General features: G+C 54.8%; 1 protein-coding gene across 1 annotated transcript in view; it reads right to left on the bottom strand.

Annotated features, from left to right (window-relative positions):
- The window catches only part of LOC118225361 (chromodomain-helicase-DNA-binding protein 7-like), a 79693-nt gene that overhangs the window by 28237 nt on the left and 37037 nt on the right, over positions 1–14419 (bottom strand). The window contains 6 exon segments of the mRNA XM_035413638.1: positions 599–713; positions 1944–1999; positions 2798–2863; positions 2971–3108; positions 4566–4704; positions 10990–11384. Coding sequence (XP_035269529.1) covers positions 599–713; positions 1944–1999; positions 2798–2863; positions 2971–3108; positions 4566–4704; positions 10990–11384 — 909 coding nt within the window.

The raw sequence follows: 14419 nt of genomic DNA, 5'->3' as shown, positions 1-14419 counted from the left end.
GACAGTTTTATTTTTTAATGTTTCCGGAAGAATTTCAGAGGAAAGCCCAAATCACATTAATTAAAGTGTTACAATTCAGCAGGATTACTCCCCGCGAGGAAAGCAAATTCCTCAGGCTTTGTGAAGCGGGCCTCTTAATTATTGTGCAAAACCCTATTTGCCGTGATAGAATGTTTAAGAACAATTTAAATGAAGTGTGAAATTACAATCCGCTAATGAGCAATCAAAGGGGCTTTTCCAAACGCGGTGCGTCTCGCTCGCTCGGCGTTTCCCAACGTGCGGCGCGCGGTGTGGAAATGAGCAAGGACTGCCTCCAATCCTGGACAATATAATCTAATGGAATGTTAATGTGATCGGACGTGGAGTCTGCGTTGTGATGCCGTTAAACGTCTAATGCAGCCTCATAATGGCCACGCAGAATGACTCGCCAAGTAATCTGCTGCTCAACACCCTTCGGTCTGTGTTTGGGAGGAGAGCCGGTGCTTCACACCGCCAGCACGAACGAGCGCCGCTGTGCGTTTGCGTTCGGGGGTACCCTGGGTGCCGCACGCTGGGAAAGGGTGTGGGGGGGGGAGGGGGGTGAAGCAGGGAAGCTCACCTCCGTGAGGAACGTGTTGAGCGACTGCTTGGCCTTGAACCTCTTGATCTTCTGCTGGATCCTCTTGTCCTTCTCCAGCTCCTCCAGGTCTGCCCAGCGACAGTGCAGGTAGGAGCTGCGAAGGGGGGGAACAGGCCTTCAGATGTGCTGCTCCACCCACCTTGCACCTCCACCTTTCTCACGCACGGGGGAAACCCCAGGCCGCGCCGAGCCGCGAAGCCTTTCCTCGCTACCCGAGAATTACTGCTAATGTCGCCCGGCCAACAAATTCAGTTAAGTCGTATCCTGGGGCTGCTGCAAATTGCGCTGAGTTGTAGCGCGTCTACCCATCAAGGAAATTCACACGAGGTCCCTGCTTCAATTCAGTACCCCACCGGTAACCGCCGTGTCATATTTTTGCTGATATATGGGGAAGAGGAGTCAACCAGAACAGTGATTTAGGGAAGGAAAGAAAGCCGAAATTTGCTGAAGTCAGCCGTCTCGCATACTTCTAGGAACAGGTCACGCCAGCACGCAAAGGGAGCGGGGCCAATTCCACAGAATTAAAAAGCCGGGTTATGCAATGAGCACGCCCTGCAGCCGGCTGTCAGGAAGCATTCAATTCGCTCCTGCGTCGCTACAGGCTACACTTGTGTAGCGCCTACTCCCTTCCCCTTCCCTGCTGACGACGTAGCCCTGAGCTCACGAAACACGAAACGCCAGCGCTTGCCATCACGCCCACGCGCGCAGTTCCACTCGTCACGCCCAGTATCTCAAACCCAAAACCGCCACCCGACTGCACTCACGTAATCCACGCGTTGTTTTATTTCACGCATTTCTTTTTCCTTTTTATGTTTTAAGCAAATCGAGTATAACGCGCTTAATTGTTTTTGACAGATTTCGCTTGAAGCCCATCTGAAATGTCAGAATGCAGAGGGGGCTTTGGGGAGATCGGTCAGAGCGTCCTGTGCTCTCCGGAGCGGCGTGCCGCTCGGGGGGGTAATCGATCGCCGGGATTTGAAGACATAAAACCCCAGATGAGAGCGCAATCAATAAGGGCCTGAATTGAAAGCGGTACCTTTACATCTCACTTGGCCTTTGAAGTCCTCTCTAAATATCGCCGCGCCATCTTGCATGAAGAGCGCAGAGTTTCAATTCAAAGGCAAATTTAAATGTTTAATCTTCCCTGTTTATTCAGGGCAAAGCCACACCCCCCCCCCCCCCAGTGAAACCCTTCATGCGGTTTCACTTTCAATTTTCTCTTTAATTCTTGATATAATCGTTAACCACTTCCGTATCCATTGAGGAAATTTCGTTGCACAAGAAAATAAAATGGGGGGGAAAAAAAACCAGTTTGGACACTCACAAGTTCTTGAACTTCACATAAAATTCTTCTATTTCCACTTCCTCGCCGGACTCCATCTGCAAACAAGAAGCACATTCAGGCGCTCGTAGTGGCTTTCTCTGAGACTCAAACCCGCAGCCCCCCCCCCCCCCCCGGGCGGCGGGAGAGGAGCGCGGCTCGCGCATTCTTCACGCGGACCTGCAGCGGGCCGGCTCCAGGCGAGGAATTTTCGCTCGCCTGCAATACCTCGACGAAAAAACACGATCAATCCCCGGTGCTCCACTCCGCTCCGCTCCGCTCGGCGTCGACTGAGTCATGAATCATTTTAACTCCTCCTCAACCACACGCGGCTCCATTCACAATAACCTGACCCAGAGCTTGGCGCCGCGCCAAAACCACAGTGTTGCAGACGCCAAACGTACCATTTCCTCAGGCAGCAGCCAATTTGCAGCTGCGCTACTAAAAGCCGCAAGTATTATTTTTGGCCGGCTCCTTTCTGGACCGAGTCCTCGGCGGATTTTCTGGGAGGAGGAGGAGCGTCCGTGTGCGGAAGGCTGGGGTGTGGAACGGGCTGGGAGCTCCTTTTAACACACGCCGCACTTCACATGCCAGTCTTCACAGGAACAACACTTTCCCCCCTAATGTTTTTTTTTATTATTTATTTTTTTAAAGTAAAGAGCTCTAATTATCTTCTCAAATGTACAGTTTTCTGGCACATTTCTCACTCATGTCAGGGACAGGAAACCTTTAAATTCATTAAAAGCTGAAATGTGAACACACACATACACACAGAGTGTAAGCACATGTCTGTGTGTATACACGTGCGTGCGTGTGCTTATGTGAAACACAAAGTGACAGCGTGGGTGCTCTCTTACCTTCTTCTTTCCCATGCGCATGCCCATGATTTTCTCCACCACGGGGCCCTCTGCGTCGGGAGCCTCCTGACAGACACAGACACACACACACACACACACACGCAGAGTTAGCGCCCGCCTCTCTCTGCTCGGCGCAGCCCGGGTGTCAGTCAGAGCGGGCGACCGGGACTGACCTGCTGCTCTGACTGCGACGCGGTGGACGGGGACTTCTGCCCGCCCGCCTCGCCGTCCTCGGCCTCGTCGTCCGAGATCCTGAACTCCAGGTCCTCCGTGTAGCGCTTCCTCTTCACCTGGCGGCTCGAGCGCCGCTTCTGCAACGGCAGGTCATCACCTTCTTAAAATGCCACGGATGTCTCGCGCAAGACACACACGCACACGCACACGCACGCATACACACGCACATACACACACACGCACACACGCACACACACACGCGCGCATACACACAGACACACACGCACGCGCATACACACACGCACACACGCGCGCACACACACACGCACGCGCACACAGACACACACACACGGGCGCACACACACACGCGCTTACACACAGACACACAAAACGGAAAGTCTTGCGGCCGCTGTTGCCGGTAAGCGCTTGGTAATCACGCTCGCTTGGGCGACGACTTGCCAAGAGTCTGCGCTCCAGGAGAAAGGTTAATGTAAATTGCTTGGGTTAAAGCTATATTTAAAAAAAAAGCTGTATTTGTGAAGTGTGTTCAAAGTAGGAAAACGGGGCCATTTACTGCAGGTCAAAGCCTGGGGGTCACGTGGACTTCTCTCGATGGTTCTGTAACCGTTAGCATATGCCGGGAGCGGCCAGGCTGCGCGCGCGGTGTTGAGATAGCGCGGATGCGCGGGGTCAGCAGGTGCGCAGATAAGCGCGGTGTAAAAAGGCCCCGGCTGCAGCAGAGCCGTCTGCGCACAAAAGGGAGATGAGATCAGCTTGAGGTTTGTGCCTCTTTGTTCTGAGGACGGGCATTGCATAAACAAGCAGAAAAAAAAGGAAGGAAGCACATCCTCTAACTGACTATGAAGACACGCTTCACCAGACGCAGAAAACGAAAGAGAGAGCGAGAGAGAGAGAGAGAGAGAGAGAGAGAGAGAGAAAAAAAGAAGAAGGCAGCGCTCTGGCGTCGTGAGAAAGGGCCGTGTAATCCCTGCCCTGACCCTTCAGCCTCACAGACCCGGACAGAGAAAGCGTCATTACATAAGTGTGCGTTTGTGACTGTTATTATTAGACTACACTGCGCACCGACTTACGCTGTGAATTAAAAAAAATGTTTTTTGGGCTTTTTCCTTTATTTGATAGAACAGTGTAGAGAGAAAGGAAGACCTGGGAGGAGAGAGAGAGAGGGAGAGACGTGCGACAGAGGTCGGCGGGCGGATTTGAACCGCCGACGTCGCGGCTCGCACTGAGCGCGAGTGGTTAGCGCCCTACGGGCTGCGCCACTGGAGGCCCTTACGCTGTGTGTGAAGTTTGAATGGGGGGTGGAGAGTGTGCAGAGCTCCGCACCCCGGAGGCTGCTGCGCGCGCAGACCGGACCGCCCCCAGCATGCAAAGCGCCGCCACTCCTCGCCCCAATTAGATGCAGATCCCCCCCCATGCAAACGCGCCTCTCTGCCGGGCGTGGGCCCGGTCCCACCGGCGGCCCGTGACGGAGTGCCTCCGGGCGGCGCTAACGGGCGCGCTAACCCAGATCTGTCGCCGCGGCGCCGCGTTCCCCGCGGCGGGGGGGGGGGGGGTGATGATGGACTGCCTTTACCTGGACGCCCAGATCGTCCTCCTCCTCCGGCGAGGCGGGGGGCGTCCTCTCCGCGTCAGAGTTGTCGGGCGACTCCCGCTTGCGCTTGACTACTTCCTTCTTCTTCGCAGCGCTCGCTTCCGTGTCCGACTTCTTCGCGCTGCCGGGAGAAAGGGGGGGGGGGGGGGGGGGGGGGGGGGAGAAAGGAGAAGTGATTGATGACGACCGACTCAACCCACTTCGCACCGTCGCGGGACGCAAGCGCGCGCGGTCCACCTGTTGGTCGCCCAGCGCGGTCGACTTATTGCTGGCTTTCTTTAAACGCTCACTTTAGGTTTTTGACAGGCTCGGGGTAGCTTTAGGTGGAGCGCGTATTCCTAGGAAACCCTGGCCTTTCCCATGACCGCTAAAACACTAATGGTCCCCTCCGCGTGAACAAACTGAGCACGCCTGTTTACAATATCCGAGCAGGAAACGGTCTTGGGCTGACCATCTGCTTGAAGAAGAAGTGGGGGGAACGAAAAAAAAAAAGAAGACCCAGCCGGTTCAAGCCTTTCAGACGGTTTACAGCACGATACAGGAGTCACCCCACCGCTGGGGAAGAAACAAACAGGCACGATTCATCTGCAGGAACAGCTGATGAACGCAAGCTAAATATTTAGCCGTAAACAGAGCTAGCCGTTTCCTCAGGTAGATGGGGAACCGTGAGCAAGGTGTAAATAGTACGCTTTATTCTATTGGCCCACTCCAGCTGTCCATCCGTTGGGTTGTCCACTGAGTGGAGTTCTTTCTGCTCATGAACTCATGCATCTGACACACAGAGAGAGTGGAGGCACAGCGTGGGCCTACAGCTAGCCCCGTTCTGCTAAAAAAGGGGAAACAGCCCGTTCCCTGTTGGGCTGTTGGGACAGTAATGGCCCAGAAGACCCCAGATACTCACTCACATCTGTCATCCGAATGCATATTTTCCATGACAAACGCAAACAAAAAGCTATTTTGACAGAACGTGGCTTTCATAATGCACATTATGGAACAAACAGACGTCTGACAGAGACAAAAACAAACAACAACATCAGAGGGGGGGAACAGAGTGCTGGAGTACCGTGGAAAGAAAAAAAACCTGACCCGCGTGTACGGCTGCAGCCCCCACCGAAGACTCAGACTTATATTTACCTAGCGATGGGCATATACCTTCTGTCAGAGGTAACAAAGGAGTGAAAAATAAAACGAGAGAACAGGGGGAAGGGAGAGAGAGAGAGAGTGCAAGAGAGCAAGTGAGAGAGCGAGAGAGCAAATGAGGGAAAAAAGTGAGAGAGCGAGAGAAAGCAAGTGACAGAGCGAGAGAAAAAGAGAGCAAGAGAGAGTAAGATAGAGAGAGATCAAGTCAGAGAGAACGAGAGAGAGCAAGTGAGAGAGAAAAACAGTGCGAGAGAGAGAGCAAGTGAGAGAGAGCGCGAGGAAAAAAGAGAGCGAGAGAGAGCAAGTGAGAGAGAGCGAGAGAAAAAAGAGAGCGAGAGAGAGCGAGAGAAAAGGAGAGAGAGAGAGAGCAAACAGGCCTGTACTGTATTCCCTCTCATCTCAGAGTTTACACCACACATGGCTGGAAGCCACCCCTGCCATGAGGCTCCACTTCCAGCATTTATTTCCGCTCTTACTGCCACAAATTATACAATGCAGGAGCCCAGCGCTGGGCCCCTCTCCTTTCATCTGCACGCCAAGAGCAATCAGATTACCCTGGTAACCAGCGGTCACATGACCAGCACCTGCTCTTTTGGCTGGATGCCACTGACTAAAGCCATCTGCTTCCCTCAATCATCTTTCAAACACTCAACACCTGCACTACAGCATTCTGTGGGTTTCTTTTTATCCAATCACTGCTAAACAGACACCACCCCCACCCCCACCCCCACACACACACAAAACCCTCTGCATGGAGGGAGGAGGGAAAAAAAAGAAGAAAAAAGAAAAAGAAAGGCAAGTTTATCAAGGAAGTGAGCAAGGGGCCGGGTTCGAGATGACCAAATTGCTTTTGATTGCTGACCTCTATAAATTGCGGACGGCTTGCGCGCTATTGAATTTAGAGACCCCAAGGCACGGGCCTCTGCTGCTAGCAGCCACAGGGGTAACGGATTTAACGTCGGCTGGAGAGGTTCACTCAGACTGCGTGATAAAATATCAATATGGGGGAAAGGACAAGAACTTATAGGGCCAGCAGCCTGTTCTGAGTGATGAGGTGGGGGGGGAGGGCCTGTGGCTCAGAGACCGGTCCACTCACTACTCAGGATGCTGGCACCCGGCAAAAAAGCATTAGGACTACAACCCTCCTTTTTTCTTTTTTCTCTCAGGGTGAACGGTGAGGACGTTGACAGTCCGGCGCATTCTGCTTCACGTGAACACAACAAAAATGCACCAATCAAAACCCCCCTGGCCGCTTAAGGCTCACGTCGTACTGGGTGGTAATCTCATAGACGTTGCCGTTAATAGCCCCTGGGCCGGAGACCCGGGGGGAGGAGTCGCGGTGCGTCAGGGCGCAGACCGTGACCGGGGGGGGGGGGGGGGGGGGGGGAAGCGGGACGCGACCCCGCGGCTCCAGCGCTGTTCTCACAATCCTCTATGCCCATCTTTATTACGTTAGCCGCCCGGCAGAAGGAGGACCCGATTAGCACACAAATTCCCAAGCTGCTTCTTCTGCCAGTGAAGCAAACGAGCCCCTACAGTGATGAAGAGCAGCGTCTTACCTACGCGCCGGGGACTTTCAGTGTGTTTGTGTGTGGAGTGGAAGTGAAGGGTGGAAAATCAGCGGGTGCGGGCGCGGGTGAGGGAGGGGGGTGGGGGCGCTCTCCGTTACAGATGGTTGGAGAATCTTGCAGCCTCATGCGTGTCTGCGGGAGATGAGAGACCAGAGGCGGCGGCGGAGGCTGCGCTGTGGACGCGCGGGCGGGGGCGGGGGCGGGGGTGGGGGAGGGGGCGGGGGCGGAGGGAGCTCAGGGTTAATAGAACACCTGCCGTCACTGACAGGATGAGTCACCTTCAGTTCCAGCGCTGCGTCTCTGCTCACGCCAGCGCCGGCGCACGCACGGCGACTCAGCGCGGCCCTCTCCACGCGCCGCAGAGCCCCCTCCCACCCCGCCCTGCCCCAACCCCGCCCGCCCGCCCGCCGGGAGGCACCGCCGCAAACAGAGCCACCACAAAAAGGGTGGGGGGGGTGAGAGGGCGAGGTGTGACAGGAAATGACTTCATTGAGGGGGAAACGTGCGTAGCGGGGCGGGTGTTTTCCCTGCGTGGGAGGGCCGGGGGCGGGGGCGAGCCCGCGCGCGTCGTCGTGTCTCACAGCAAGGTCGCGCGCGAGGCGGAGCCGCTCCATCACCCGCCGTCGAGCGGAGTCTATTACCCGGGTCTGAGACAGGAGCCCTGCAGCCCAGGCCCCAGCTCCACACTCCCCCAAACACAGCCCGAGCCTGAGCCCCAGCCCCGCCAGGAAGATAAATCACACGCCACCGCTCGCAAACGGGCCCCTCTGAAACTAAGGTTCCAAAAAAAAAAGAAAGAAAAGAAAAATAAAAGAGAGGAGGGGTGGGGGGGGCTTGACGACGATTGGCTTTCCTCCTCGGCCTCAGAGGCGACGGCTCTTGGCGTTTTTGAAGATGTCACTCTCCCCGACATCTTTCCGCGCGCCTGAAAGGAATCCGTTTCAAAGAAATCAGAAGAGTAACAAAACTCTGCGCGCGGCAGACCGGCGTCCTCCAGGCCCGGCGGAGGTGTGACAGGCCGGCGCGTGGGGAAACACACGCCTCGCATCTGCCTTTGAGCCGGCGCTTCTGAGCCTGGCGCGCAGAGAGGCCTCAGACGGGAGAGAGGCGGCGCTCTCAAAGTTCGCCCGACACTGCGGCTCAATGTCAGGATGGGGGGGGGGGGGCGCTCTCCTCCTCCTGCTATCGGGACGGGGGGCCGCCGCTGCTGGTTAGGGCGGTGCTGGAGAGCCGGAACTTTCCGCGATGGCTAACCGGGGTCAATTCCGACTCCTCTGAGCAGGACGACGGGGCGGCGTCGCCTGCCCGTCCCTGCACCTGAACACCAGCGCTTCGTTTGGGTGGGTATTAGGGCAGGCGGTGACGCCCGATGCTAGCCTACACCTTGTGCTTTTTCCCCCTCTCAGCGAGCACACTGGGACAGGACGGTATCTAAACGGGTAACAGCCATCTAGACTCTACAGCCTCGCAAGTATTTTCAGCTCAGTTTTTGCAGGCAGTTCTACCAGCCAATCAACTGCACTGCTGCATGAAACTTCTATGGGCACTTGGTGCCGCCTGCTTTCCAATGGGTCAAGACACCTGGGTAATGCCAGACCGTCTGCACGAGTGCAGCGCTATCACCAGAGGGCACGGCCCTGCGCTAAAACATCTTTATCCCCGAGGAGCACACACACGCTCGCGAGCCGAAAACTTTAGGAGCACACCGACACAACCCAATTAGGAGATGCGCTCCTAAATTATTTTTCCAGTTCGCCCACGTTAATCTTCCGGAGCAGATGCTGCTGGAGCGGGGGCGCGGCGGAGCCCTGGACGGGCGAGCCTAAATCTCAGGGAGCCGCTTAAAAGCTGACCGGCGCGCGGGTATCAGAAGCAGCAGGGTGAAGCTGGGCACCGCGTGCGGTATCGAGACCCCCACACACCCCCCACACCGCCCGGTCCTTCCACCTTCAGCTGGTAACGCGTTCGCCCCTCCGTGAGGTAACAGATGGAGCCCGCGGGGGCCCGTACGCAGCGGCGTTCCCAGCATGCACTGCGGCGCTCGCCACACACACACGCAACGCAGCGCACGCAGAAAGCGCTAGCTCTGCAGTCCGGGCAGATATCTGCCGGCTGTACGCACCGAAAACAACGCGCAGAGGGCGCGGTCCGGGGGCGCGTCCGGCCAGAGGCTGCCGACGGCGCACTCCCGAAGGACGGGAGCCGCGGCGCGGACAAACACCGGGCCGCGGGCGTCTGACGCCACGACAACCGCTTACGCCGCGCTAATAACCGCCTCTCAGACTCACCACCGGGAGTCCCATCAGACAGCCGCCGAACAGCAAGGGCTTCAGAACTTTAAAACCCATTTCAAAAATAATACTCTGGAAAACGCGGGAAAACCTGGCAAAGCTCGCAACGCCTCGCATGAGCTGGGGATCACTTCACCTGGGTTGCCATAGCAATAGGGGCCGGATTTGCCATTTGCATGCGATCTGGAACCAATTAATATTCCCTTCTGAGTCCTGCGTGCTGGGTCTTCCTTCCCACCCGCCGGGAGCAGGGTACCGTCTGCATGCTTGAGTCTCTTCGTGGGGACGGGCCTCCATTTTGTAAAAGTCCCAGAGGAGGGGGGAAAATAAAATCTAATGCCAGTTGGTTGAGAATTTCCTGTAACGTTTTTTGACGTTTTGCTCATTTTCCGTGGCGATGAACTGACGGAGGCTCGCGTACTCGCCGGCCCACCTGCAGCTAGCGCCGCGCCGCGACTTCCGCACGAACGGCCGACGCCGCCTCACTCCTCCGGCTCCAGACGGAGACGCCCGAGACGGAGCGGCGCGAGGCCCCCGTTCGGTCGCTTCTCTTTGCGCTCGAGCGCTAGTCAGGCGGGGCCCGAACCGTCTTCCTGAAGAGCCCGTCTGTCAGACTCAAGAGCGCCATTGTGTTCAACATTTGAACTGAGCAGTCCCACCCCCCCCGCATCCCCCCGCCCAGCTATTGAGGTGCACAGCGGACGGTGCTCAATGCTTGGCTTGGCCCAGCGCTCTCCGCTCCAGATAAAGGCCCGTCAGTGGTGGACTGACAGGGGCTGCAGAGACCCGGGGGGACGGGGGGGGACGGAGGGGGGGAGGGGGACGGAGGGGGGGAGGGCGGGTGGAGGCGGCCGCATTCCTCACTCGGCTCACGTTACCTTAATAAAAAAGGATGTGCTCGCTGGCTGCTTTGCATAATTGTGGAGAAAAACAAAGGGGGTAAATTAAGCGTGAGTAGGGCCATTTGCATCAACCGTATTTTTCCCCCCTGCAAATCCCACCGAGTGGCTACTTCAGCATGCGACCGTTTCAAAAAAGAAATAAATAAAAAAGGCTGGAAAAAAAAAAAAACCGAAATGCAGATTAGCTCAGAATTGCCACATTTTTACCCCACGTCCACCTGTATGCAATACTCTGCAATACAAGGTGCACCAAACAGGAGCACACGATAAGACGACCTGTATGACACCTCACAAATCATTTTAAGACATCTGGCCATTTAAGAAGAAAACATTTCAGATACTGGGAACAAACAAGACGGCTCCATTGAAATGTGTGCTCTTGAAGAGCGAATGACGGAAATGCGTTCACACGTGCAATGACCCTGCACCCTCACCTACTTCTACAGGCTGCACAGCATCTCTCATGCTCAGCAAACCTCCCCGTCAGCAGAGACGCGCGTACCTGGGCTTCTTGGTGCTCTTGGGCTTGGGAGTGCTGGCCTTTGCCTTCTTCTCCTTGGGCTCTTTCGGGGCCTTGGGCGTCTTGGGCGTTTTCGGGGCCTTCGGCTCCTTGGGTTCCTTCTTCTCTTTTGGCTTCTTCTTCTTCTTCTTCTCCTCGGAGGACGGCTCGTCCGCGGAGCTCTTGAGGGGCCCCGGCCGACCGCCCTCCTGACCGTCCCCCGGGGCCTCGTCCTTGGCCTCCTCGGGACTCGCCTTGGCCTTCTTCTTCTTCTTCTTTTTTGGCTTCTGCTCGCCCTCGGCCTGCTGATGGTCACAGTTGAGTGGCTGGGAGTTGGGGCCTGTCGCCGGAGGCTTGTCAGATACGGCCATCTCCACTGACGGGTCTGATGGAGGGGGCTGCAAGAGATGGGGGGGGGGGGGGGGGGGGGGGTGGGGGGGGTCAAATATATTAGAATAAATGCAACTGGAATAAAAGCCACTCAACTCCACTCAAGACCAAAGCTACAACAGCACCGTACAAAGCAGGATTCACATTACACAAACACCATTCAACTGCCCATTACAAAACTGAAGCCAAGTTAAACAGTCACTATTAAACAACTCTCCTTTGGAAAACTGACATCATTACACCCAATGTTAAAACAGGAGTCATTATTCACCGCTGCTTTAGAACGCTAGCTAATTTTAGAACGCTTACGTCACAACACTGTGACGGACATTGCCTTGCTCACTGGGAAGGGTAGCTCAACTTTAAATGCGCACAATGCTCAATCTAAAACGTGAACAACAAATCCCTTGATCGGCACTAGCACAAGTGATCACGACCATTAACGGATCCCTTCATAGAATTAGAAGCATTCTTGATAGCGAGACAGGCTCGTGTCTGTTCTCAGCATTATAGTTATGCGCGATACTGAAGGAGAAATGCACAATGAAGCAATTACAAGCACAGTTTCCTCCATTCACGCCAGCAGAGCATAGCATGGTTTTTATTTTACAAACATAAAACACATCAACCCATTTGGAAAACTACACGGAGGTTTGGCAAGCAAACAAAACGGCAAAGCTCTGATGAGTTGGGGTTAGCCATGACGGTTAAACATCTGGCACAACTAAACCCCAGTTAGACGAGTCGCTTGGTTTACAAGCAAAGTCTGCTTTCAGAGTGAACAAACCCCATTTTTGAAGATGAGACTCAGACAGTGCAGATTTTTATGTTCTTTAGGAGCTTTTTGCATCACTACTAGGATCAGTTCCATACATGCAGGAGAGTAGGGTCCAGACACAGCTGGGATGGAAGAACTAAAGAAAACCCCTCTGTGGACAACAGTATGGATGATGCAAGTCCACCCAACACTGCCAGTAGCAATGAGAATACACAGGAAATGTTCATCTCAACTATCCAGACATCATGCAGCATGTCACACCTAGCATCTGAGCACCAAGACATCTTCGGATGCAGGCTCTGAAATTCAGCTAACTCTTCAATTCATCTTTATCTTGGCAATACATTACGTGCTCAATGCCACTTCTAATCTCCATGACCTTTAGTCTTCCACCAACATTAAAAACAAACAAAAGAAACTGGGAGCTGGAAGACCACGCCCCTCTTTCAGAGCTCGGCCCAAGACTGGAAGTTGGGCAAACAACCCTTACGGATGACCAATAAAGGGCCCCTCCCCGATTTCAGCAGCACCCCTTTCTATCATTCGCTAGACGACACTGCCCTCGTCCCAAACTGGCCGGAGAGCCACGCCCCGTCCCGGGGGGGGGGGGGGCTAATGGCTTTGAGCGGCGTAGCGGGCGGTAGGGCCCGGCCTGATGAAACATGACAAGCGCGAGGGCGTCGGACCGAGGACGGTGCCGCAGCGGGACCCTGACATATTCAAACGCGCCGCTCCGACAGGGGATGAGGGGGGCAAGAGGAGCAAGAGGAGAGGGAAAAGAGGAGCCCGAACCGCCGCTGGTCGTCTGGGGCCGCCTCGCACGCAGGCGCGGATACAGCAAGAGAAGCAACGGGCGGCCACACTGCTCGCCTAACCAGTATCTGTTGTGAAATCAGTCTGAGGAAACCACATGATTTCACTATGGCGGAAGCCCGAGGCTCTCTCGTGAGACGCCGCGAGCCCTGGCGCTTCTAAACCATCTGTCTGAGCTGCAGAAGACTGTGCGGACCGAGACCGCTGAGCATCGTGTCCAGGAGAGGACCAGCTGCTCACACACCACACTGGCTAGTGGTGAGCCGCTGTGTTTTTCAGGCTTCTGTAAGCTGTTAAAATGCACGTAATCCAAAAGCGTAGATTTACAAGTTAAAAACAATAGCCGAGAGAGGGCCTGAAAGATAAAGCGTTCCATTTCCACAAGTTTCTCAGCTGGCCAGGGTGCTTTCAAATCGAGTTAAAGCATTAATACGGCCATCTTAGCCATCCAGGCTAAACCACTGTCAGAAAATCAGTTTTTTCAATCATTTGTAACTTCTTACAACCCTCAGATCCTGAGATTGGTAAGTACATTTCTCAATTTTGGCAGGTTTCTCTGCTCCTCTTCCTCAGTTCAGCGTCCCTATCACAATAAAGCCATGAAAGCAGACAAAGCACTGCGGGCTGGAGAGCGCCATCCGTGGGGCGCGTGCAACACAGCGTGGAGGGGTGCAGTCCCCAACACGCTGGAGCAATTAACATCAGCGCCAGCTTCTACAACATGGAGAACTCAACTCAACTGCAGTTTGAAATGACCTTCTGCCTGCCACAGGCAGCCAGGTATCATACACTATAAGGCCCAAAACACAGACCAAAATATAATTCAATAAAAGATGTAGGCTACAATATTGTTTAAAATGCAATAGTCCAGGGGTAACAAAAAAATGTTTGTAAATTCTGAAACGCAGTTTCTTTTTCCGAAACGGGCGGGGGGGAAAAAGAAACTAATCAGTGTGTGAATCTGGTTTTGTTCTGGAAAAGTGGAAGGTCACAGTTCCAGGCCTCTGCTGCGGCTAGAACAGAGCAGCGAGCGCGGAGGCCAGCGTCACCGCGGCTGGTGGGCGTGCGCGCGTGCCCGCGGCGGCCCTGCCCTCCCCCAGCCCCCCCCCCCGCTATACCGCCGCGCGCGCCGCTCTGACAAACTGCCAGAAAACGTGCTGGCAGATGTGCGGCGTGTCCAGCTGTCCTTAATCCCAGCAGCAGATGGGGACAGGGCATTATGACACTAATAAATTATATCTGTACTTTCAAAAAAATATAAGGCACTTATGCCCATCAGCAAATTCGCTCCAACAGGCTTGTGCTCTCAAATGTTTGAAAAAAAACAAAAAACAAAAAAGGACCCCTTCCTATTTTCAGAGACCTGCAAGTTAACTGCAGTACAAAAGAAACACAAAGGAAGTCGATTCTTTAAAGTTACGCGTGAAAAGATCCGATGCACGCTCAGCACCT

This window comes from Anguilla anguilla, chromosome 4, assembly GCF_013347855.1.
Source record: "Anguilla anguilla isolate fAngAng1 chromosome 4, fAngAng1.pri, whole genome shotgun sequence".
NCBI lineage: Eukaryota > Metazoa > Chordata > Actinopteri > Anguilliformes > Anguillidae > Anguilla > Anguilla anguilla.
The sequence above is the reverse complement of the archived record's forward strand: the minus strand, read 5'-3'. Positions and strand labels throughout refer to the sequence as shown.